Source organism: Chionomys nivalis, chromosome 19 (assembly GCF_950005125.1).
Source record: "Chionomys nivalis chromosome 19, mChiNiv1.1, whole genome shotgun sequence".
Classification (NCBI taxonomy): domain Eukaryota; kingdom Metazoa; phylum Chordata; class Mammalia; order Rodentia; family Cricetidae; genus Chionomys; species Chionomys nivalis.
In genome coordinates, this window is record NC_080104.1 from 13672036 (window position 1) to 13698763 (window position 26728).

Genomic DNA, 26728 nt, shown 5'->3' on the forward strand with positions numbered 1-26728 from the left:
GGGCTGAGGCTGAAAGCAGCATCATTTAATTTCTCACTTGTCAATCAAATGTGAGGGGCACTTCTGTGAGGAGTCTAGATCCAACCAGCAAGGTGGCTCAGCACACAAACAATTGCTTCCATGCCCAAGGAGCTGAGTTCCAGTGCCAGGATCCACACTGTAAATGGAGAGACCAACTTCTCTATGCTGTCCCCTGACCCCTGCATCCCAACTGGAGTGCACAAGTCACCCCAACTCAATTAAATACATGCAATTAAAAATATTTAAGTCTAGGTAAAGTTTTGTTGTTGAAGCTCTAATGTTGTACAACACTTAATGCTTTGAAGGTATGAATATGTGCAGCTGTGTGTAGCTCTGTACGTGATATATGTAGCTATGTGTAGCTCTGTGCGTGATTATGTGCAGCTGTGTGTAGCTCTGTACGTGATTATGTGCAGCTGTGTATAGATCTGCACATGAATATGCATAGCTGTATATAGATCTGTGCATGAACACATGTAGCTGTGTGTAGCTCTGTACATGAACATGTGCAGCTGTGTGTAGATCTGCACATGAACACACGCAGCTGTGTGTAGCTCTGCACATGAGCATGCGCAGCTGTGTGTAGCTCTGCACATGAGCACGCACAGCTGTGTGTAGCTCTGCACATGAACACACGCAGCTCCGTGTGGATCTGCACATGAACACGCGCAGCTGTGTGTAGTTCTGTACATGAACACGTGCAGCTGTGTGTAGATACGCACATGAACACATGCAGCTCTGTGTAGTTCTGTACAGAACAGACTTCCATTTGCTACTCAGAAAAATGACAGGCTCAACACTGCCAGTTTCAGTTTTGATCATTCCACAGATGAAACCTGTCATTTAGCAATGGCCATATGGAAGGAGCAATAGATGTTTGGAAATATAAACCGCAAGCTGGATGAGGGAAGAACAGGCCCGTCCCCCAGCGCCATCCATGGACTGCCTCTCTGGTCTCTCTGGGATGTGTGATTGAGGTGGAGGATGGCCGTTGTCTCTCCTGGGGCAGGCCACAAGGGCGGATGTCCATCATGCCACGCTGCAGATCCAGGAAGATGGCGAGCAACTCAAGATGTAGCTCTACAGGATTGATGGCTTTACACCTTCAAACAGAGGCTTCCAAAACACACAGAGAGTGTCTGCAGCATTCTCTGTGGAGGGTGAGGGCAGGTCTGTGGCTACTGGACATGCTTGAGACACTGTCTTCTTGACGTGGTTATTTGATGGGTCTAGCCTCAGATCATGTCTTGGACACAGAACAAATACAGCAGAGAGAGAGACAGGCTATGTAGATGAATATCTCTTAAATCTCATGCTGGAGTAAGTGGGAGGAGATATGGATCTCTTATTTATACAAGGATAATTTCTAAGCTCATCAAATTGCTGTAGCCACCAATGCCTTAGCCATGCTAATTCCATGACTATTCCCACAGTAGCATGGTATTAAGATGTGGCTTTATACATTTACCTGATACGGGGCTAGACTTTCAAAAATGCCATTATTATTTGTGATCTATCTATCTATCTATCTATCTATCTATCTATCTATCTATCTATCTATCTATCTATGGAAGATGATGGTTCTTTATAGGTCAGATGATTTAATCTGGGCCTTGAAAGCCCTGCCTGATTTATTTGTGCAAGGAAATCATGTTTTCTTTGGAGCTTTTCAGTGAGGGCATAATTACAGCATTGCAAATACCATGCTCTATTTAAGGATCTCTCAGCATTTCCATAATAAACCTCTATTTTCAGAGCCTCGGACACTGCCAGAAAGACACAGACACCCAGGCAAGGACACAGAGAAAGAAAGACAACCTTCGAAAACCTATGTGCTTGGTAGTCTCATTCGGGGGCTTGATTTTCAATCCAAATCTTTGTATGTGTCTGTGGCTGCCGCACATTCCTCCTCGTTTGAGTGGTGGTGCCAGCACTGCGCCTGGCATCACTGCCCTCTGCCTAGCAGGAGTCAGCTGGAAAGCAGTCCCAGGGTGGTAACTGGATGCTGCAGCGCTCTGGGTGGCTGGCCAGCTCCCTTTCCAGACCCCAGCCAATTGCCAAGTTGCACCTCAGCCTAAAGAAGAGAAGAGAGGAGAAAAAAGGCCCCCACTGTTACTGCCTTTTCTCTTTCAGCCATCTCTGGTTAACTTAGGCATACGCTAAATAGGATCTTGAAGGATAATACATTAATAACCATGTTAAGTATGATTTGAGAGCCTGGTATGTGCCTGGCACTTTCCAAATATTGAATCTGTAAACCTTGTAATGATCTTGCAGAGTAGAACTTGTTATCCTCAGTGTTCAGATAATGAAAACAGGCAGGGGAGGAGGTGACTCGCCTGGCGCAGAGCTGCAAAGCAAAGCTGGTGGTGACTGAGGCAGAGGTGAAGCCCTCATTGGGCTCTGCAACCTCCCGGCAGTGGCTCTCAGCTGGAGGGATGCCTTGGGAGCAAGGGGTCTTGGAGAGAACACACACACATACACACATACATACACACACATACACACATGCATGCACGCCCACACGTGCACAAACGCATGCACACATGCATTCTTGCACCAGAACATCTAGTGATAGGTGGTAGGAGCCACCAATCGGGAGAAAAATCCTCCAGATCATTCACCTCTTGAGGCATGGATTTATAGGTGAGCAGGATTCTGGCTCGGGTTATTTATTTATTTACTAATTTACTTATTTTTTTTAGTCAAGTGGCAAGGCTGGTTTCACATGGTTTATCACATGCATTTCCCAATTGTACCCAAGGAAAGAGTGAGGTTTTTTTTTTTTGAAGACGATGTTTGAGATTACATAACCAAGAGGTGGCAGAGTTCCCAGGTCTGGAATTCTGGTTCCTGACCATTCTGCTTTATGGCTTCCCGGGAGCCAGTCTTCCTCCTTTTGGGAGGAACAGAATGAATGGAGACAGAAAGTTGAAACTTGGGATCCTCCTGCCCTACGTGGGAGAGCCTGTCTCCAAATTGCCCATGGCCCCTCTCCAGGAGTTTGTACGTTGACATTTCACAGAAGGGAAAAGGTAATAGACACTCTCTGGCACAAGAGCACCAGGGACGGGGCTGAGGGAAGACCACCCTCCCTACTGTGCTCTCAGCCAGCTCTGGGGAAACAGTTTTGTAAACTCTGCTTCCCTTGTGGGTGGTGCGATGGAATTCTTTTCCCTTCTCTTTTCTGGGACTGGTTTTGAGTCGATAGTTCCAGCTAAAGCTGGAAGTGGTAACACACAGTCCAGGAAGCAAAGGATGAAGTTTTTTTTCACTAAGAAAGTATTCTTCCTACTGGAAAATGGGTTCAGCAGTTAAGAGCCCACACTGCTCTTGAAGAGGACAGGAGTTCAGTTCCCAGCACCCACATCAGGCAGCTCACAGCTGATTGTAACTCCAGCTCCAGGGGCATCCAGTGTCTCTGGCCTCTTCGTTGTCTACACCCACATACACACTTTCACACAACACATACGCATATTCACACGCACTCACAAGCATATACACAAACACGCATACAAACACACATTCACATACACATACAAACAGGCATGCGTGTACACACATGTTTGCACATACACATTCACACAATATAAACACACTCACATACAATTTCACACATTCACACAACACACAAAAATTTACATACACATTCATGTGTGTGAGCACACACATTCACACACGCATGCATGTACACACATGTGTGCACACACATTCACACAACACATACATGCATTCACATGTGCACACACATGCATACACACATTCACATACACATACAAACAGGCATGTGTGTGCACACATGTGTGTACACTCACATTCACATAACACAAACACACATTCACATACACATGAACACACACATTCACACAACACATCCACATTTACATACACATACATGAGTACACACACACACACACACACACACACACACTGTGTCTTCTTCTGTCCCCCCAGCCAGCTCCCAAATAATGACACGGAGACTTACTAATTATGAAAGCTTGGCCTCAGCTTAGACTTGCCCCACTAGTTTTTGCAACTTAAATTGACTCATTTGTTTCAATCTATGTTCTGCTGCATGGCTGGTTACTTCATATCTCTGTACTGCTCATGCTGTTTCCTCTGCGTCTGGCTGGCGAATCTGACTTCTTTTTCCCAGAGTTCTCTCTCTGCCTGGAAGTCCCTCCTATACCTCCTGCCTAGCTATTGGCTGTTCAGTTTTTTATTATACCAATCACTGCAATACATTTTCACACAGTGTAAAATATCCCACAACACTGAGACCAGCCTGGTCTACAAAAGCTAGTTTCAGGACAGGCTCCAAAACCACATGATGGAGGTGGGTCATCTTTCTATCTGTTGTTTCATTGGTTAAGTAATAAAGAAACTGCCTTGGCCCCTTTAATAGGACAGAAAATTAGGTAGGCGGAGTAGACAGAACAGAATGCTGGGAGAAAGAAGCCAAGTGAGGAGTCGCCATGATTCTCCCACTCCAGACAGACGCAGGTTAAGATCTTTCCTGGTAAGCCAGCTCGTGGTACTACACAAAATATTAGAAATGGGTTAGATCAATATGTAAGAGCTAGCCAATAAGAGGCTAAAACTAATGGGCCAGACAGTGATTAAAAAAATACAGTTTCTGTATAATTATTTCGGGACATAAGCTAGCCATGCGGGCGGCTGGGTGCCGGGGACGCAGCCCTGCAGCTCCTCCTATTACAACAACCACAGAGAAACCCTGTCTCGAAAAACCAAAAAAAAAAAAAAAAAAATCCCACAACACACACACACACACACACACACACACAAGAAAGTTACCTTCCTGGGGCTGTAGAGTTAATTTGGCAGGTAAAGTTCCTGTCTTGCAAACCTCAGTGCAAGGCCCAGAACCTGTGTAAAATTCAGGGTGGTGCAGGCTAGTCACCCCCTCACTGGGGAGGCAGAGACAGGCTCCCTGGCCAGTCAGTCTAGCCTAGCCAGTGAGCACAAAGTTCCAGGGAGAAACTCTGACTCAGAAACAAAACAAAGCAAAGTAGATGGAGTCTCAGGATGAGTGGCACCTGAGGCTCTCCTCTGACATCCGTAGGCACAGGCACACATGCACATGCACACTGGCACACACATATATACACACGTACTTATGAACAGGCATGGCCACATGTATACCCACACACATGTGAACAGGCATGGCCACATGTATACCCACACACATGTGAACAGGCATGGCCACATGTATACCCACGTACATGTGAACAGGCATGGCCACATGTATATCCACACACATTTGAACAGGCATGGCCACATGTATACCCATGTACATGTGAACAGGCATGGCCACATGTATACCCACACACATGTGAACAGGCATGGCCACATGTATACCCACACACATGTGAACAGGCATGACCACATGTATAACCACACACATGTGAACAGGCATCAGCTCCCACACAGAGACTTAAGCATGAATAAGAGAGGGAAGCAAACCAGATATTTCCTTTTTCCTGAAGGATAGTCTAGGACCTTGGGGGGGAGACAGCCCGCCCAGGGCCGTCAGCAATGGCAGGGATTCACCACTGCCCAACAGAGAGCAGAGAATGCTGATCTAGGACGTCCCAAAGGCTGGCTAGTCTACCCTTGTTCCGCATCTGCCGAATAGTCTGTGTGGGGCACTACTCTCCTGGGGAAATGCAGCTTGCTTGGCATGGCAACTCTGAGGTGTGGAGGGAGGGGCCTTTCCGTGTCAGCAACACTGTCTTCTAGGAGACATCACCACGCCAGTCCTCTGGGGCACAGAAAACGAACTGAGCAGTGAGCATTTGGGGCAAGCACTGTACAAGACTTCCATAGGCCGACACTGAGAGCATCTCCTACAAGCTGGGCCCTGAACCAAGAGCCGGCCTTTCTGTGGGGAACCAGACACATAGGCCTCATAGCGCTGAAAACCGAGTCAGAGATAGAGACACGAAACAGATCACCACACTCTCACAAATTGGGAGCATCTTAATTATGGCCATGGTATGTTCTTTAGAGAAAAAAATACAATGTCCTATGAGAACAGAGAGATTAGATATCTATCTGTGCATCTAGCTGTAAGCCTTAGAAAGCGTAACTAGAAATGGCTCAAATAAACTAATATATATATATTATACATATGTGTATATGCACATATTATATGTATTATATACACACATATTCATATTGTACCTATGTATGTATAGGCATATCTATCTATCTATCTATCTATCTATCTATCTATCTATCTATCTATCTATCTATCTATCTATCTATCTATCTATGGCTTATATAAAGATTATCACACAAAAGAAGACATCTAAAAGTAGACACTTGCCAGCATTGGATCAGTCATACCATTACATTTCTAGGACCTTTCTTTACCTCCTCCCTGTCATCTTAAGGCATAGACTTTCCCCCATTGGCTTATAGCAATAAAGGTGGCAATGGTCATGCAGAATGGTGACTGGCATCTGTGGACCATTTCATCCACCACAGCCATGAGCCCGCATCCTGGGCCTTCCACCAGTCCTGTAAGGAGTTCCTCAGGTGAAGGGACTCACCCGAGGGCACGTCATTGGTTGTCTTCAGCTGCAAATCATTAGCTCACCCCCATTGTTCTCCTAGGATAAACTCCAGTCTTTCTGGCCTTTTCCCATGGCTACCTCTGGAGTTTGGACCCACCCAGTAGGAAAGCAGACCAGCCAAGCAGAAAGGAGCCTGCCAACCACAGCAAAGCCAGGGCTGGCTGTGGAGCCTGTGGGGTCCATCCTTGCCATGATGTGAAATGAGGGGTTGAGCGTGGCATATACAGAATGATGGACAACCTGAGTTCTAAAGGACCTTGGAAAGGCTCAATGCAATGTCTGAGTAACTCCCTCCCACCCTGACTCGGGCAGGGGCAGGGGAGTGGGTGTTTAAACACCTGGACTGAAGGAGTGAACACTGGACAACACAGCATCTCACGATGCTCAGAGGGCGCCTTCCCCATGCATTCTGCTTCTCATAAGTGGCACTACAGTCACTCAGACTAAGTGGTTTAGTCTGAGTGACACCACGGTCTTTGTCTCGCAGCTCTCAGCTGCAGGGTGTCTGTCACAGAATTGAGGTCTTTCTGGGTCCTTGAGTTGAGTGGTCCACCATCCTAGCTCCCTCCTTCCTTCTCTCCTAGACCTGGACTCCAGAGTGGCCTGTAGTTTGTAGCTGGGCTTGTTGAATGCAGAGGCAGGCCTGCGGGCTTGGGACTGCAGTCAAGGCAGGCAGGGAGCCCAGAGGCCCACCAGCATACAGCCCTGCCTCTTTCCTGTGTGCCAGTGAAAAGCAAGGTCGTGCCCCCGGAGCTGGGGATCGTGTGATGCTAACACCATTTACCAGAAGTCCCAGGGCTTTATGAGCCCATTTGCGAAGCTTGCCTGCTCCGAGTGGAAAATTTTTGTTTTCTGTTTTTCCTCCCCCAAAAAATCTTGGGACGATCTCCACAGCACCTGCTGCCCAGCAGAGATCTGGCCTGCTGGGCTGCTTCTGGGACTGACGGGCAAGGGAGAGACATGTGGCAAGCAGCATGGCTACAGGTTCAAAAGACCAGAGAGCAGGGTGCAGGCTCCAGTGCGCAGAAGCACAAATGCAGGCCTGAACACAGATGCGTGCTCTCTCTACCGCTGTAACTATATCCCTGAAAGTGTGGGGATACCTTCTTTTCTGGCAAAGAATTGTTTTATAAAAAAACCTACCATCAAAATCATCTTCAGCATAAATTTAAAATTTCAAAATAACCAGATTCGGTTCATGCAACATCTGTATCTATCTTTACGCTATATTCTAGGAGGCCTTTCTAACTTATGGCATGTAGCCCAAATATGTCTCATGGTAGCTATGGGGATGATAAGGTCACATGCCCCTGTCAGAAGGTAGGGTGCCTTTGCTAGAGTAAACACCTCATAAAGTGGGTATCTTTCAGGGCCAGTGTTCGGAAGATGTCACCAAGACAAGGAACAAGTGTCAAGTGAGGAGCTTAATGTAGAACGCGGAAGTCATTCAGGCAAAGGGTGGGAACATCCACGCAGCAGTTCTGTGGGGGTTGAGTGGAGTTAAGTTCAGCAGGGCTGAGAAGAATGAGCATGTGTGTGTGCGTGTGCGTGCGTGTGTGTGTGTGTGTGTGTGCCCGCGCACACGCATGTGTACCAGGAATGGAGCTATCAAGAAGGCTGTGGCAGGAGAATCAAGAGTTCAAAGGCTGCCTGAGATACAGTGAGTTCAAGGACAGCCTGTGTAACTTAGCAAAACCTTATCTGAATATAAAGAGTGGAATAGGACTGAGACAGGAGCATGGCGGTTGGAGCACAGCGGTTGGAGCTTGCTTAGCATCTCTGAGGCGTCAGATTCAACCAATCTCTAATATGCCTGGGGAACAAAAGGCTACATATGACCTGGTTCAATACTCTCCCTCCCAAATCACTCTTAACAACAGAACCAACTCAGGTGTTTCTTGAAAGGGGAGATGAGGAATACAAAGGACCCCCGTCACTTTATCCATCTTATCTAAGGAAATGACTTCCAAATGACAGGCACACATCACCATCTATGAGTTAGGGTCTGCTGATTTCTAGAGACTTCTAATTGCACGTGTGGATCTCCAGCTGTGCCCTTCTCAGAGGCTAGAACCTATGCCTTAGGTGGAGGCAAGTATGGGAAGAAACAAGAAGGCCAGGCTGGAAGAAAGCTAGCTGGGTGTCATTGGTTAGCTGGACCTGAAATGTTCTAGAGAGGAAGGTTGACAGAAAAAAAAAAAACAAAAAACAAAAATAAAACTGACAAAAGAATAAAGGATATAGACTCTTTTTTTCTAAATGTTCTTTTGATAACTCATGTATAGAAAAAGGACAGATGGATGGATGGACAGATGGATGGATGGATGGTTGGATGGGGAGATAGATAGGCAGATAGTTAGAATAGATATAAAATAATAAAAGAAAAAACAGTGGTTGATAGGCTAGGAGGGTTCGTTTATTTGCTATCATTTCTTTCATATTTTGAAGAGTTTAAATATTTTGCAATGCTGTTTTAAAATTAAAAAACAGTAAGGTCACATATGATGCAGAAATTAAAAATTACACAAGTCCTGCATTTAAAAGTTGGGAAGTCCATCTTTCCTTCCCACAGAGGTAACTCTGGCTGTATACTAGAAGAAACAGGAAGCAGATGAGACTGCTCCATCAGTGCATGGCTAGTGCCATGGGCTCTCTGGAAAGCCAACTGCTGGTAACCCTAGCGGATACTGTGCTTGTAAAACTGAGTTTATAATGATATTTGCACCCAAAAGAAGATGTGGTCCCTGCTACTTTACCCCATAGTTGAAGCTTCAACAGACAATCAGCTGAAGTTATGGTTTGCTTGCTTTAGCAAGGAAGACCAGAGGTATCTCAGAAGCACCAGATGGAGGTAGAATAGGGAGGAGCCTCTTATACTGTCAAGACCGGACTAGTTTACTTAGTGAGGAGGCCGTGTCCCTTCCCTGCACTGCATGCTACACAGGGAAGCAGTCTAGGACCTGGTCCCACAGCAGTCTGGAGACAGAGGAAAGAGGCAAAGATTGAGAGTTCACTAGCAGGGCACAGGTTGAAGAGAAGGGAGGCTGATGGTTACTTTGTAGCATGGTGTGGTTTGGAGAGAAACATTGTTTAGTTCTGTTTTCCGCTTAGCTTGCCCCAGGTCTTACTGAGGCTTTTCTAGGAGTCGCTGTCCCACAATCGGCAGGACTCACTTCCACCCTCGTGTGGTGCTCAGGGCTGCTGCCACAACTGGAGAGTGTGTTCGGCTGGTGGAGCCTGTCCTGTACAAGGGCCTGGCTCAGTGTTACCATCAAAGGCACGCCTGTAAGCTGCTCTTTGGGGTTGCAGCTTTTCTGGTGGTGGTAGGCTTTGGAGGTTTGGTCTTGTGGGAGACACCACACATGAAGTTCGTGTGTCAGTCTCTGAATCTATAGACAAAGGAGCTCCCAGAGACAGGTGCTTATCAAGCTAAGAGAAGATGCCTTCCAATACCCTAAAGAGTCCCCGAGGCCCCTCCTTTAGAGTTATTGGGTAACTCTGGCTGGCGGAGCCTAACCCTGCTTCAGGAATTCTGCCTGCCCTCCTCTGAATCACTTCCTTCTCTCTGGAACTCTGTGTTTTATTTTTTTTTATTTTCACCTCTTTGAAGAAGGGGGAATGAGACTAAATTCTCTACATAAGGTTGGGGTGACTTTGGGGAGACACTGTTTAGGTTTTTCATTTTCAAGACAAAACCCACGAGACTAACCACAGGGGAAAGGTCTCTTTGGGCCCATGGCTTCTGAGGTCTCAGTCCACCACTCTCTGGATTGTTTACTTTTCAGCCTGCGACAAGGTGGGTACGTTGTGGTAGAATAAAGATGACTACCCATGGCTACCCTCATGGTGGACAGGAAGTGGAGGGTGCAGGCGGGGATCAGAGATGAAGGAACTGATCCCAGTGCCTTACTTCCCACAACTAGGCGCCGCCTCTGGGTTTCCACCTTGTTCTAACAATACCATCAAATTCCGTGAGAACCCTCAAGATTCAGTCTTTTCTCACTGGTGCGACTAGCTGGGGGCCAAGCTCCCAACACACAAATCTTTTTTGGTGGATGCTGCACACACAACTAAGCCCTAAGAGAAGTCAAATGGCCTCCTTAGAATTTACTCCCCCTACAAAGAGAATCGTGATATGCAGAAGGACAGGGGTATCCTGTGTGGGGTGAGCTCTTACTGACTGGACACAGACAGACCCGTGTATGCGCCTTCCCCCTGAGTGTCCTTGAGAAGTTAGTGCTATGAATGTCATCTTCTTTCCCCATCTTTCGCTGCCTGCCTGAATGACATCTGTTCTTCAGGAAGACACTTCAAACCTTGGCTTTGTCTCGGACATGCTTCACTTTCTACCCGTTCCTGTGCTCTCCCAGGTGGAGCATGGCCCAGCCTCATCCCTCAGGAGGCAGGTAGGAATCGAGAAGCACCATAGAAAACCCTTGAACTTTGTTCTTTGGACTTAGGACAACCTGCCTTTCTGTGGCTGCCAAAGGGGTAGACACAGCCTTTGATTGAGGGCTGGCCTAGACTTACTTCTGTACAAAGGGCCAAGGCTGGCAGATTAGTCTCCTAGGGAGATCTGACAGTGTTACCCATGGGCAAGTCATCCCTCCTGCATCTTGGACAATATGTATGGGAAACCACAGAAGCTATGTCAACAGAAAACACACATGGAAGTGAGGGATCCCTTTACTCATAGATGGTGGCAGGCAGCAGGGGACATGTCTCTGTGATGCTAAGACAAAGGTCAGATTCCAGCAGATGCTTAGAGAGCACCGACAAACTGCACTTGCATCCTCCGGTTGATTTTATTGGGTGACTTCGGCACAGCCAAACATCTGTAGTGTAAAGAATTCGTGGACGTGCTGGTGGTCCAGGAGCTGGACGACATACACCCTGCATGGCTTTGAGATGACTTTGTGATCTGGTGACAGGCCTGTTTGGTTCCTCCACCTCGAAATAAATTTGGCTTTACCAAGGAAATAAATTAAATGTACATGGCTCTGGATCTATTTTCCCTCCTGGAAACCTTTATGTGGAGGGAGCAGGAATTTTCTTTTTTCGCCTCTAGGGGTGATTTGTGTTCAATTATCACTGCTCAGATTTTTCTATACTGCACTAGAAGTTGGAACCAGCTCCCTTGCTGACCCCACCCCTCCGGGATAAACAGGGCTCCCCATAAAATGATTTTCTCCATCGTTTGTACAGTATGCATAGCATCAGACTGATCAGTTTGCTTTAATTAAGCTTCAAAAGGGAGCTGGGCCTCCATCTTATCTCTCCTTAATTCCTTCTCCATGGCCCTTGCTGTAGGTGGGAAGTGCCCGCAGTGGTCTCCTGGCAGGGCAGGAGCTTGTCTACCCAGCGCTTTCTTTCTCTGAACTTCCTCCAAGACAACCCTTTCCCCACTGTTCTCTGATTTCTCCAGGGAGTTAATTGCCAGTGACCTTTTAAAAAGGAAAATCCCCTTTGGGTGTTCCTCACTGCCACAAAATCAGAAGGGAGAAGAACCAAGCAAGCTAGCAAGAAACTGGGATGGGGGTGGGGCTCACCTGCTGCCGGTGACCCCCAAGAACAGGGGGCCCTGTTTCCAGGCCTTTCTGGAAACCACACCGCTCCAGTTGAGGCCTGCTCAGTACGGGCTCCCATGCTTTTGTATATTCTTCCTTCTGAATCTCACACGGAGGCTACAGGGGCAGCTTTCGTCCCACGTAATCACCGGATGGAATTTTTTTCCCCTTTCCAGTAGGAGCTTCTGTGGAACTCATAAGGAACGCTTATAACCCTGAGGTCTTTATGTGGCCCGTCGATTAATAAACACGAACCCACCTTTCTAGACTGACTGGGAAACCATTTTTCCCCTCCTGTGGGCTTTCTGTGTGCAGGGTCCATGAATGGGGGCTTTCAGAACTTGGCCTTTCGTGGCCAGCTATCAAAGTGTTGTTCATATCCAAATGGACCGCCTGGAGGTGCGGCCAGGGCCACCACCGCCCAGGTGACCTCCCACGGTGCTGCTCTGATGGCCACACTGGCCACAGGAGCAGAGGGGGTGACGACCTGTTGCTTCTCCGGGATGGATGCCGACCCACCAGGAGGAGGATGCAGCCCACCAGCCATTCTCCACGGATCCCTAGAGTAACAGAGTGGGTCTCTCCTCCCTTTTGTGGTACTCTCCCATCCAGACCCTCGCTGGGGGGAGAAAAAAGGTAAAATTCTAAAGGTTTTCTGGCCTAATGTTTCTCCTCTCTTCTCCCCTCCCCTCATCTACCCTCTTCCCCCTCCTCTCACTTCTCCTTGTCCTTTCTCTTCTCTTCCTCCCACTCCCCACCTTCATCACTTCCTTTGTCATTGTGAGGCTGCTTCTAGAATCTTCCTCCATTTGCTGCAGCCCTGAGCGCTGAGCTCTGGAAGCCTTTCTGGGACCACAGAAAGAGAGAAGCAGGGAATGCGAACGCCAGTCAGGTCCCTGGTAAGACACAGAGGGGCATATCCAGGACTTATCTAGGACCCCAAGGTCTAAGACTAGCCCAAGGAGGTGGCTAGGAGTCTACCCAGGGAGACCAAAGGACAGCAGCATGGGAGCAATCAGTACCAAACCTCTTCTCTTCGCCATGGGGGTCTTGGGGGAAGTCCTCTGTCTGAGGAAGGAGTGGCTTCCACTTTAATAATGCGGGGCACAGAGTGTCTCGGCGAATCTAATAATGATGGTCTGGGCACCATCTTCACAGCGGGGGTATGTTGGACAGCAGAAGTGGAAGTAAACGGAGGAGAGAAGGAACTTAGCTATCTCAGAGGTTTCCACAGCGATTGGGATTTCAGAACTGGAGAGGGAACCATTATGAACATCATGCAGATGAACACACTTCATTTTCACCACCTCACAGGGCATTAGGGCTCCTCAGATGGCGTTTCTTTCTCATCTACCCCAGATACTTATCCATAGGGAGTGGAAGAAGAAAACCAGACACCCCTGATGACTCTTCAGGGACTATTACCTGCTTATCTATGACATGATTCCCAGACCTCTAGGAACTCATGGGGAATGAGGAGGAGGTGACAGGACTTGGTTCTGGCAGCGATGGAGTGCTGTAAAATGGAGACCAATAGAAAGGCTCTTTGCAAGGCTTGCACACTGACGGTGCCTGTGGGAATCCCCTGGCCTCCCACAAAGTCGGCTTCATGCCCCCAGCATGACTAGCACTCCTAGGGAGCTAGCAGATGCCCTTTATTTCCTTTTAATCTAACTTTTAGGAAACAAAGTTGGCTTGTGAGAGTGTGTCCAGGCCGGAAGGCCCTTTCGAAGCTTCCAGACAAGGGTGTGGTCTCAGGACTCGGTCACAAGTCAAGCTCCCAGAGATCTAGGGAGAGAGAGCTTGTGAAGGAGGGACCTGAGAGAAGTTTCTGGAGGCAGCGGGGACGGGGCTATAATCAAACTAGTCTTGGCACCTGGTGTCAGAGGCTCAGTTTGCCAGGCTGCGCTGTGCTTTTGTAGTGTAGTTCAGATACGTTGGTGGGGAATGGTTGAGAGGTGGCTTCTGACCGGGGTGGTGGACCCGGGTTCTTCAGGGTCAATTCATCGTCTCTAAAACCAACCCACGCTCTAGAGTAAAGAAGCGATCGAGTCCTCCACTTGCCGAAGGACAGTCAGAAGCTCGAGAGGAAGCAACCAGGCCTGCAAGACGCTCTTCATTAAATGCTTGGCTCAGTTCTAAGCACATAATTCAGGAAGGCAGGCTGACTGCATAGCATAGGCCAAGGGGATGACTATCTCTCAAAAATAGTCCTCAAAGTGTGACTTTAGGGCCAGGGAGATGGCTTAGTAGGTAAGGTGTTCTTTGTGCAGTCCTGCAGGCCTAAGTCTGAATCCCTAGAACTCATCATTAATAGCAACAAAGAAAGTAGAGATGGGAGGCAGAGACAGGAGAGTCCCCGGAAGTTCTGAGCCTGCTGCTATAGAGGAAGAAATGAGGGAAATAGCCAAGGGTTCTTCTTTTAGAACAAGAAGGAAGGTAAAAGGCAACAGGAGAGGGTTTCCTTTCCTTTACACATGCATGGTGGCAAGCTAGCATGTGTGTGCATGCCACACACACACACACACACACACACACACTTCTTTTTAAAGTAAGGTTAACATGGACAATGAGAAAACCCTTGAGCCTAGGTTCTGCTTCACACATTCATGGTGTCTTTTGTCCTGTTGAGGCTTCCATAGTTCTTGTGGGAAGGAATTTTTCTAGTTTTGTTTCTCTCCAAAGGGGCCTTCCTCTGGAGACCCACACCTTTGTGTGGCTGTGGGTTTCAACCCTACCAGTTCCTTGTCTTTGTGGGTGTGAGCAAACACCTGAACCAGAGGGACTCAAGGGAAGAAGCGTTTTTATTTTGACTCAGGGTTCATCATCTTGGAAGGGTGTGGCTGTAGAATTAGGAATGGGAACTGGAGAGGCTGCTCACACCGTGTTCCCTATCAGCAAGCAGAAAGAGATGGGTACTGGTCCTCCACCACCTGGGAATGTACCTTGTAGGTATAGAATTCCATCAAACAAAGGTGAACTCTCAGGTGCCCATGCCCCCCCCCACCACCCCCAGGGAAACCTAAGGAAGCGTACTGGCTGGGAAATCTTGATGGGCTGCGGGGAGGAATGGGGCAGCGAGAGAGTGACTTCTGTTGGGGAAGAAGGGAAGGACTATTACAAGCAGACGACCCTGGGGGTGCAGGAGGAAGCTGCCTGCCTTAGTCACCTCCCCAGGCTCAGACGCATGCGCCTTAGTTCACCCCTCCCTTATGCTTTTTCCCATGCCTTGCGCCTGACCGCACTCTCCGTGAGGGTGATGGGGCGGCAGCAGCTGGCTGATGCCCCGTAAGATGAGTACAGATGGGACTTGTGGTTCCTGACCCTGGAATCTGTCTTTCTCTTCATGGCCTCAAGATGAATAGACAGAGTAGGGATAGCCTGAAGTGCCACGCATGCGCCGCAGCGTGCGTCCCTGATCTGGGATATGTTCCTGTGAGTCTGGGGGGTGATGTGGCATTTGGGGGCAGGCAGCACCTGTTCGGGGACACAGCTGCAGCCAGGACAATGGGCATTCTTAGCTGCTGCCTCATGGCCACCCCAAGCAGCTGCTTGGGTGCTTTCCCATGTTCCCTGTGTGACTTGTATGCCATGGATGCCCGGAAGTCTTGCATAAGGAGGAGCCCTTTGCTACATCCTGGGCTCCTGGAACTAAGCCTCTGGTGTCCCTACACTTAAATGCCCCTGCCTCAATGTTAGGAGATGATTTAGTTCTCTGTTTTGACCAATAATCCAAGAGGCAGAAGCAAAATTTCCAACTGAAAGAGAGAGAGAGCTTAAAGTCCGATTTGTTTTAATTTATGAGAAAACAAAGGTTAAGTTAAAAAGCAAGAAGGGTGGGGAGGAAAAGGGCAGCCGAGAAAGCAGGCGGCTGAAGGAATGCAAGGGAAGAGAAGGGCCCGTGCCTGCCACCTGACGGTCCACAGCAAGAGGGAATACTTGTACGGCATTCAGAAGAAGACAGTAACGCTGGTAGAATGGAAGCCTGAAGATCTGAGTTCAATCCTTGGCATCCGTGTGGTGGAAAGAGAACAGAATCTAGTCTTCTGGCCGCTGTGTGTGCTATGGCACCTACCCCTCCAACCCCAGATAATTAAGTAAATGTACAAATTTATTTTTAAAGTATGAGGTTTTAAAAGAGAAAAATGAGAAAGCCGTAGAATGTTTTTTAAAAGTAAAGAGAAACAGACCAAGGAATCACTTCAAGGCTTTCTGAGACCTCATAGCTCATGGTTGTTCTAAATAACCTAAGACATCAGGGAGGGGCCGCAGGCACCGCAGGAAACAAGCAGGGCCCCAGAGGGAAGTGCTTACTCCCATGCCATGTCTTTATGGACCTTAAAGAGGTTTACAAGTTTCCAATAATTAAGTCCGGTCTCATCCCATAGAAAGGCTTGGTGCGTGTGCGTGCAAGCGTGTGTGTGTGCGTGTGTGTGTGTGTGTGTACATGTTTTGGTGTACATGAATCTAACCGAGGGTTTGAAAGTATTTCTGGCGCTCACAGTGAGTGTGGCCTAATCCATACTCTACAGCCTGCTGTCCCTCTGGGTGGAGTCACAGCTCACAGGAGTCCTCCCCGACCCATCCACACCTCTACAAGCAACAGCAAACTATGAGTATGCTTGGCTTGGATAAAAAAAGAACATTTCTATTAGTCTATTTTTTAAAGCTGTAGAGACCCTGGGCAGGGATCAAGAGCAGCAGAAGAAGCAGGAGAGAGCGCCTCAGGAAGCGCTGGCCTTATGCTGATCCCAGAATGGTGGAACATACCAGAACACCTCAGCACCTCAGGAATCTGCTCCTTCAGGTTGGCCAGCATGCCAGGTTTAAGTTGATTGTGGAGGGACTTGTTATTTGTCATACCTTCGCCCCAGCTCTGTGGGACTACAGATGTACTGACGTGCAACCTGTAGTTGTCTCTGTTCAGGGCTGGCATTGACATCTAAGAAAGTTGAAGAGGAGGAACATGGTGACCCTCAGCAAGCTTTCATGTCAGAGTGGGATTTCTCTTTCCAAGTCATGCTCTCCACCGAGAACACCAGGTTTCCCTAAAGGGTCTTTGTGGGCTCTAGTGGACCCTGGCGAGTCTTTAATTCCCATGGAGAAATCCCTCAGTACCCCAAGGTAGATCACTTGGTGTCCTTCTTGCCCCCTAACTTCTTGCCTTTGAATGAGAGAAAGGAACATATTTGTCCTTCAGGTTATGAGGACGGAGAAACACTGCTGTGCGTGTCAAAGGCTTTTAACTTTGGTCTCAAGGGCTGGGCCAGCAGTGCTTTGACAATGCGAAGTGACATTGTGTTTGTGGAATGCTTGCATGGGTGCTCTCAGCACCCTGGGGTGGGGCCAGCATCACAGACTGCTATGGGTCTCATTTTAATACCCCTTCACGTTAATTCCAGGACAATCCCAAATATGCACGTGTGTATTTGAGTTTATATGTGTGTGTACATGTGTGTAAGTTTGTGTATACATTTGCTTGCATGTGTCTGAGTGCATTTGAATTTGTGTGGTGTCCAAATGACAACCTCCAATATCATCTGCCTTTGAGAGGATCTCTCAAGGGTCTGGAGCCCATCAGCTAGGCATGGCCAGGGGCTAGCCAGCCTCTGGATCTTTCTGTCTTTGCTTTATCAGCACAGGGATTCCAAGTAACCAAGTCTAACTTTTCAATGCATAATTGAGGCTCGAACTCAGGGCATCATGTTTGTGATGCAAGCACTCTACCCACTGAGATACCTCTTCAGCTGCTATTCATGATTCTTTTGGAGGATGCCACGAACCTAAGCATATGGTCTCTTTAAACCCCCCAGGGGCAATTATCAACAGCCTGGACACAAATCAGTCATAGCTGGTCTCAGCTAGCAAGGGCTGACCAGCCCTGGGGGTCATCCGGCTCGCACATGATGCTGTAATTAATTTACTTCACTGAACTGATGATTCTGCCTGCCTCCCTAGACCTGAAGGGGGTGTGTGAGTCCTCAGTCATGTCAGACAGTGTGGATGTGAGGAGAACCCCTTCTTTGTCCTACATTCTCTTCTTATCACCCCCTCTTCTCCATTGTGCATTTGCTCCAGTTGTAAAGAGCAACAAAACCACACACATGAGCTTACACTTGGAAGGAGGTAACTGAACATAGAGCCCTTCCTGTAGGTGTGTGGGATCCACACCCTAAGGAAGTCTGGGACAAGGGAGGTAAAGCCAAGAGGGAGGTGGCCTCCTGGCATCTCACCCCTGGTTACTCAGCAGACTTTTCCCTGTTCTCCCCGGACAGAGGGTGGCAGGGCGCCTCTTCGACTCTTTCCACGTGTCGTGAGAACATCACGCTGACTCACAGCCAGATCTGGAAGAAAATTCACAGAAGTCAGGAAATCCCCGGCAGATGCTCTCATTTCACCTTCTGCTAACCCTGCAGAGAAAGTATAGGTAGGGTCAGACAGCAGGCCATTTCTAAAAAGGAAAAAAAAATTAAAGTATGACTGTTGCCGCCGCAGGCCTGGCTGAAGTCACAGAAACGGCCTCAGCCTGGTGACCCGGGGCAGTCGGGCCTGGTCTGTTTCTTCATCCTGCGTTTGTACTTTCTTTTGCAGAACTCTCTCCCTCTCCCATTTCCTTGGCTTCTCCTCCCTGTAGGGACCAGCATCTTTCCTTTCGGGCAAGACTAGATGCCCAAAGCCCCTCCTTCCAATGGAGGCGTCCAAATTTAGACTCAGGGCTGCTCATTTGAGCTGTGTATATAATTGAGCCTGGCTCAGAAGGCTATCATTAGGAAGAATGGCATGGAAGTACAAGAAAGGGGGAGGCCAGATCCAAATTAGAAAAGAGGTCCTGAGGGTGAGGCACGGAGGCCGGGCCTGGAGGAGTGGCCTCAGGAGGAGCTTTGGGAGGACAAAGTGCTGGTTAAGAAAAGTGACTTCCCAGGACACTTAGGGAAGCTAGAGTGGGCTCTGCCATCTCTCAGGACTGTGTCAGGTCTTGGGAGCAGGCTCTGCTCTGAGGCTGTTTGCAGCAAGGGGAAAAGTTGTATCCTGTTGGCATCCATGTACCAAGTGTCTCGTTTTTGTCTCCAGAGACAGTAGAGGACCCGGGAGGACCTAATTCTTACCTCTGCTCCACCTATGACTTCCCAAGAATTCTTATGTAAAACTGTGATGTTCTGAGCTTTGCGGAACAGAGACCATCCCCTCCCCAGATCTCCAGATGGAGTGTCCCGCTGGCTGTTCACCCAAAACCTGGGGGAGAGGTTGGCAAGGGCCATTGTGGAACTGACTGAGTGTGCTTACCTTGGCAGAACTGGTGTGTGGCCACATGTGTGCACACCTGTCACCCTTGGCATCTTTGGAGGGCCTTGAAGTTTGCTGTGTGAAGGAGGGGCTTCGGGGGCACCAACCCTGTGCGGTCAGGCACCGGACTATGCAGTCCACCCAACTGTCTTGGCCACCTCACTCTCCTGTTGACTCATGCCAGGGTTGGCACAGCGGGCTTCCGGTTGTTCCCCAGTGGCTCGCCAGACTGTCTCTCCTACCAACATTCCGAGTGGTGTCCTGGCTCCATGTGACCCCAGGTTCTAATATTCTTGGGCTCCATCAGACTGCACAGCTGGCTGCTCTCCGTCCTGCCTGGCCTTATTAAAGGCCACATGCCGTCTTTTACAGCCTGCTCTTGCCGTCAAGTTCACCAGGAAGCCTGTTTTTTACAAGGGAGATGGCCCCTTGGATGATCTCTTGCCTTGGTGGGCAGGGAGCCTGGGCTTCTGCAGGGTCCTTGGGACCTAGCCCTGGAATTGTTTTCCTGCTTTTATGATAGTTTAGAATGTAAAGTTCAAAGGTGAGGGGTTCTGTGGGAAGGAGGATTAACTGGGCTGTTTGGGGAGCTGTTCAACTCTGGAAACAGAGTTGTGGAATAGAACCTATTTTGAACATTCTCTTCCTGATCCAAAGTCCATTATGGTGTAGAGATAGTTTTTGCACTCTGTGCCTTTCTTTCTCCATAGGAAAGAAAATTTCATACAAAACTTCTCGTATTCCCTTACCAAAAGCTATTTTGTACAGCCATGTGGAGTCTCTTTCCATATGACTTGTGGAGATGTCTTTCACACAGTGAACATACCAGCCACATTAAGAGGTGGCAGTGTAGCTGTCTAAGTGGGTAGAAACGCTTGGCTTGGGGCTTCAAAAACAATGTCATAAAACCCACGCTGGCTTTTATTGCATGGTGATGTATAAAAGACCAAGGCAGCTTAACCCGGGCCAGGATAGAGGCTGACAGACATTCACAGTATTGTTATGCAGGGTGGCACCAGGAGTTCCCTTTGTTTCTGAAATTCATTCTACTCCTGGAAAAAAAATCATTGCTTCAGATAACAGTAGCGCAGATCCTCTTTTGTCTTTCTGTCACGGTACCTTTGATGATCACTGGAACGCCAAGTCTTCCCATGCATTTCATCTTTCTGCCTCCAGCTACCAGCTGGCAGCCAGAGCAATCCTGAAGACGCAAATTATACCTATCAAGTGCCTACTCAAACTCAGTGGTGGCTTCCACTGCTTGCTTAAATTTGGCATCCCTTAGTTTAATAGGCTACTATCTTGGCCTTCTGTCATTGTTACTGCATATGTGTGTGTGTGTGTGTGTGTGTGATATGTTCCTGCATATCTGTGTGCTTGTATGTGAGTATATACGGAGACCAGAGGTTGATATCATGTGTCTTTCTTGGTTCCTCTCACCTTGTTTTGAAGACAGGGTTTCCCACTGAACCTGGAGTTCGGGAACTGGCCCAGACTGACTGGCCAGCGAGCTCCAGGGATCTTCCATTTCCTTTCCTACTGGTGTTGGGAGCGTTGCAATGCTCAGATATTTATGGGGTTCTGGGGATCTGAATGCTGGTCCTTATGCTTGCTCACCTACTGGAGCTTCTCGTCTTGCCTTCCTTTTTACGGGGACCTTCTGTCCTCTATACTCTGCATTCCACTGGTCAGTCCTTTCCAATTGAGCATTTAGGGTCCAGGGCTGGGCAAGCAGTTCCATCCTTGGGGACCTCCTCTACGGCCATGTGTGAGGAGCATTCCACATTAAGGAGCTGGGGCTGCCATCCACAAATTTCCGTGTTCTATGGCCATGCGTGAGGAGCATTCCACATTAAGGAGCTGGTGATATCATTCACAAGCACATGGGTCACTGGCCAAGCACATTCACATCTCTGTGCAGGCGTCACCACCATCCCTCTCCAGAACTTTCGCATTCTTGCAGCTGAAGCTCTGTGCCTACTACACACGACCTGTCCCCTCCCCAGCGCTGGACAGCTGCCACAGCCTTTTCTGTCTCTGCGCATTTGCCTATTCAAGGAACTCCATATAAGGGGTCCATGTAAGATTTTGAGTATTCACTTCATGGCTGCGTTATTTAGTATAGTGTTCTCAAGGGATAGCCATGTGATAGAGGTATCTAAGGGTGCTTCCTCTTAGGGCACTATAGTATCTTTTATATGTGAGTGCCATGTTTTATTTGCCCTTCTCTTCCGCAGTGGACATGTTTGCTGCCCCTTTGCTCATTATGAACAATGTTGCTGATACCCTACATGCCCAGATCCCTTTAAGTTCAGCAGCTTTCCTCTTTGAAGAGAACTTGAGCTGGCATCTCCTTCAGAAACATCCAGTCTGTGTGGCTGCCTTCCTTTCTTCCTCTCACCTTCTTTTCATTAGCTCAGTGGCCCATCAGGACCCTGTCCCCTTAGTCCAAGAGAATGAAAAGCTGGGTAGCTTACACAGACATCCATGCTACTGATGTCTCCCGCGTGACTGACTCGGTGACAGCCTCTGCAGGAATGGGGACCACATATTTTCCACATGCGTCTGAACCCTTCGGCAGTGGGACTCAGTGTACATTTCATGGACAGCGCTCATGGGAGAGACAGTGGATGTATCGCCCTGGTCACCTCTGTGAAGGCCTGGCTCTGTGGGCTGTAGCGGAGGCTTTGTCTCAGTAACCTCAGCCCATCCCATCTAAAGCTGCAGACTACACTGCTTTGGTGAGGCAGTTCATTAAACAGCAAATTAGAAGGTGTGTGTATGTGAGTGCACACACACGTGGGCGCTCACATACACACAGACACACATGCACACTTGCACACATGCAGGCATGTGCACACACAGACCCATCACAAACATTTCTTCTCCACTAACTTATGCCTCGTACACATCTCTGCTTCCTTCCATGGAGTAGCCTTTCTAGGCATCAGCTACCTGCTCTGGGTCGGGGTGCAGGGTACCTTACAGAGTTGAGTCTCGGTCTCCTTCATGGCAAGAGATTAATAATAGAATCCATGCAGAGCTGGTCACAAAGATTAGTGGGGTGAATGTGTGATTTTTTTTTTACTTAGTAAGAACTAAGTGAACATGGGCTCTCTCTGAGAGAGTGGCCCACGTCACCGTAGGAACGCTAGCCTGTCTCAGGCCTGCTCCAGAGCCCTGCTGCCCTTTCTCAATGAGGTGTCCAGGCCACGCTCTCCTGCTGAGCCCTACTCCTGGGAGAGGCCTGCTGAGAACTCGGGATGGAACTGAGTCAGAGGTCTGTATAGACTTGACTCATCAGGTCTTCAAACCAGAAGATTGCCCGGTGGGGCTCATGACATTCCTGGAAAATAAAAGAAGTGAATATTATTGGGCTGAGTTCATCAGACGCTTGTTCGGCCCTCCCTTCAGAGGTCTGCTCTTCCGAAAGGAGCAGGCAGCCGTCCAGCCAAGTCTGAGCCATCAAAGGCCGAGGCCCAGATGCAGCGCTGAGAGACTCTGTGTCTTCAGACACCTCACGCCCTTCCCACAAACCTGCTCTCCTGCAGGCCCCAGGCTAGAGAGTTTCCCGCCCCCCTGGGAAAATGTTTCCAAGGGCTGCCTCTGCTGAGGTGTGTCACAACTGAGCCTTGCTGGAGGCCTGGGTGTGGCTGGGAAAAGGCCACCCAGACTCCAGAGAACAAGAAAGGGAAAGTTCCCAGTCTGGAGCCTTGAGCTGAGGCCATTTCTCTGATCCTTCTCCCCTCACCCCCCACATCCTGGCCCAGTCCGACCTGCCCTCTCCACAACCCGCCTGCCTCTCCAGAGCTACCCCTAAGCAAAACCTACCGCTGGGCTGTGATTCCTCCTCTATGGCCGGAACCCTAACCTACCTGTCCCTGTTTGACCTGGTGTCTGCCACTCACTGTTGGATCAGCAAGAATGTCAAAATACACAACTGTGTGTCAGAGAGAGAGAGAGAGAGAGAGAGAGACAGACAGACAGACACAGACACAGAGAGAGACAGAGACAGGCAGAGACAGGCAGACAGACACAGAGACAAGAGACAAAGAGACAGACAGACAGAGATGGAGAACATGGGTCCTAACAGTAGCTGGGGTATTTAGTTCTCTACTCTGTAACCCTTACATTATTTTCACCTCGTTCTCATGGTGAAAACAGACTGCTGGAGCTCCAGCCATCGAGCCCAGGACCCCAGGAAGGAGGAATTGAGCCCAGTACCTCTACGTTAGTCTGTGTGTGCACAGTTGACTTGGAGGCTAGAAATGTGGTCTTTATTCTGAGTGGGTGTATTAGTCACTTTTTATTGCTGTGACAAAATGCCCATGAAAAGCAACTTCAAAGAAGGAATAGTTGCTTTTGGCTCATGGTTTTCAGGGACACAGTCCATCATGGTAGGGAAGGCATGGATGCAGGAGCATGAGTCTACTGGTCACATGGCACGCACAGTCAGAAACCAGAGAGAAATGGAAGGCTGGTACTCAGCGCACTTTCTCCCGTTCGTTCAGTGACATTCACAGTGAGTCTTCACCCATCAGTTCAGCCGAGCGGGAAACGCCCTCAGACATGCCCAGTGTTGTGCTTCCTAGGTGGCTCCAGATCTGGTCCACAGTGAATATGAGTCATCATAGCGATCAGGGCTCAGCTAAGATGGAGGTGGGAGGCAAAGATGCTGGTGACAACTGTCAGCTCATTCCATGTGCTCCATCCTGACTCCTACTGTCCCCTGAGCCTCATGTCACCACGTGTTTCCTTCTCAAACTTGCTATGTAGCCAAGGAGGACTGTGAACTTCTGATCGTCTTGAGAGCTAGAATTATAGGAGGCGTCTGGTTTCTATGGTGCTGGGGATTGAACCCAGGACAGCATATATGCAAGGGAAGTACTCTATGAACCGAACCCCATGCCCAGGCCTCGGGCAGGTATTTTTATTTCCCAGTCCAGTTGGGTTGTGTCTTGAAAGCTTTTCTGTGTTCTGGTGTTTTAGCTTTGAAAACAACAGAGGCTTTTCCTCCTTAGGGCAATAACCACCATGCTGATTAGGGCATTCACAGGTAGCTAGTGGCCTTGCTGAGGTAACTGAGGTAGGTCATCTATCTGGATGTGGGCCATGCAGTGATGGGAGGTTGGTGACTTTGTTACCATGCCTATTCCAAAAGAGCAGTTGTTCACTTCCTACCTGAAGATTCAGGGGTGCAGGAGAGAGTTAACACCAGGAGGGGTGTGCATGGCTGTGACACACATCATTGTCATGAGCTGCAGACTGGACAGCGTTTTAGTCCTGAAGGGTCATTGAACCTTCTTATGTCTATGAAGAAATGAAGCCAAGTCCCTAAGGAGGAGGAACAGGACTTCCTGAGAATCCCACAGTGTCATCTGTCCCAGCAAGAATCAGATTGGACTCTTTCAAGGTTGTCTTGAATCCTCGGTGTTGCTTGCAAGTGTGTGTGTGTGTGTGTGTATCTGTGTGTGTGTGTGTGTGTGTGTGTGTGTGTGTGTGATCTGTTTAACACAGTTATTCTTCCGAGATCTTGGACTGAGCTCCTGTACTGCCTACTTCTTTCTTGGAACACAACCTGCTTCACAGTCCGCTCCTCTTCACTGGACGTCCCTCTGAGTGGTGGGAACTACAGTTCCGCATTTCTGCCGTTTCCTTAGCAACTAATGTGCAACCGGCCACAGAGATGACACAAACACCCGAGTGACCTTTCCCCTCTTCTTATTTGACAGATTCGGAGCCCAGTACCGTGGACTCCCAGTCTTCCACTACCCTGTTCCTGTCTTCAGAGGAGCCGGGCCCCTCTACGGCTGCACTGCCATCTCCTTCCTCCTCCTGTGAGCCCCAGGCCTTCTCCCCAAGTCCGACCATGTTGCCCTCTCTCCTGCCACCTCTGTCCACCCCCTCTACAGCCCCGGGTATCTGCATCCCTCGGCGCACTGGGCTCTATACCATTGTCACCTCCTCCCCGGAGGCTGCACCCCACCTTGTTGACTGGCTGCCCAGCTGCCCGTCTGCCACCTCCCCTGGTGTCCGAGGCAAGGATCGTGAGCGGCCCCAGCCTGTGTTGACTCCGGTTTCAGCTTCGGAGAGGGGTCACAGTCAGCATCCAAGCTCTGCCAGGGATGATCATGCCGAGGATCCTAGAACATCCCCGCCCCCCTGTGCCCCTGCAGCCACTGCTGCCACCTTGGAGGCCAATGTTGGGGACATCCTGGTGGAGCTTCGGACAATGAATGGCCACCTGGACATCATAGCAAAGGCCCTCACTAAATTGGCATCGTCTCTGGTACCCCAGTCCCAGCCTGTGCCTGAAGCACCAGATACCAATTAAGGGAGTCTTGGATCTCCCAAAAGCTAAGGGATGCTTAGGGTACCACGCATCCCTGCTTCTCTGACCCTATCTGTGATGGAGGCAAGCAAACCCAGTGGACAAGCCAGTTACAGGGCTAGTTTGCTTGCGGAATGGATGCCCTTGGCCTGTCACGCAAAGGACAACACATCTCTTGGTGGCTCCAGGAGCTCTGGCATGCCCTAGGCTCTCTGTGCTTCCCTCCACCTTCAGATACTCTTCTCTTGCTTTAACTTCCCCATAAAAAGCACTTCCAGAAGATTGCAGTATTGGACCAAGGTAATTAGAGAAGCAACGTTTCCCTCCCGAGTCCTCTGAGCCAAGAGAAGAGAGAAGAGGAGATCCTCTCATCACCATCATCAGAAACACCTCCGGGACACCTCCAGCATCCCTTTCTCGAGATGCTAACAGTGTGTCCACCTCCAGTGGACTTCACACACTTGTTTATAAAGTATCTTTAGAAAAAATTATTTTTTCTCATTTATACCTATGTTTCATAAAGTTTGGGAAATAAAGAAGGGGAAAGGATATAGCAGAGTGACTGTCTGGGGGAGGTGTTTAAGTCTTTCTCGTGGATAGGAAAGCATCTTGTGCCACAAATAAAGTCTGTGCCCATACTCTGAACGCTGGCTTCTGGATTCTGTGTCCATACTCTAAATGCTGGCTTCTGGATTCTGTGTCCTTACTCTGAACGCTGGCTTCTGGATTCTGTGTCCATACTCTGAACGCTGGCTTCTGGATTCTGTGTCCATCCTCTGAATGCTGGCTTCTGGATTCCCCTCCTCTTCCCTACTCTCTTCTTTCAGGTGGTCATGGCCACTCACCCCCCTCACTCTGAGAGTCTTCAACTGTCTGCTACTTAGGATGAAGAAGAGCTGAAGTTCTCATGGGTCTTAAAACTCTTG

The 26728-nt window shown here is 48.9% G+C and overlaps 1 protein-coding gene across 2 annotated transcripts in view; it reads left to right on the forward strand.

Annotated features, from left to right (window-relative positions):
• Positions 1-26325, forward strand: part of Runx2 (RUNX family transcription factor 2) — a 237946-nt gene extending 211621 nt beyond the window's left edge. For both annotated transcript variants that reach the window (XM_057794689.1, XM_057794691.1), the window contains one exon: positions 25204-26325. In XM_057794689.1, the coding sequence (XP_057650672.1) occupies positions 25204-25805 (602 nt within the window). In that variant the 3' untranslated portion in view covers positions 25806-26325. The remainder of the gene's footprint in view (positions 1-25203) is intronic.
• Positions 26326-26728: the final 403 nt, after the last annotated feature.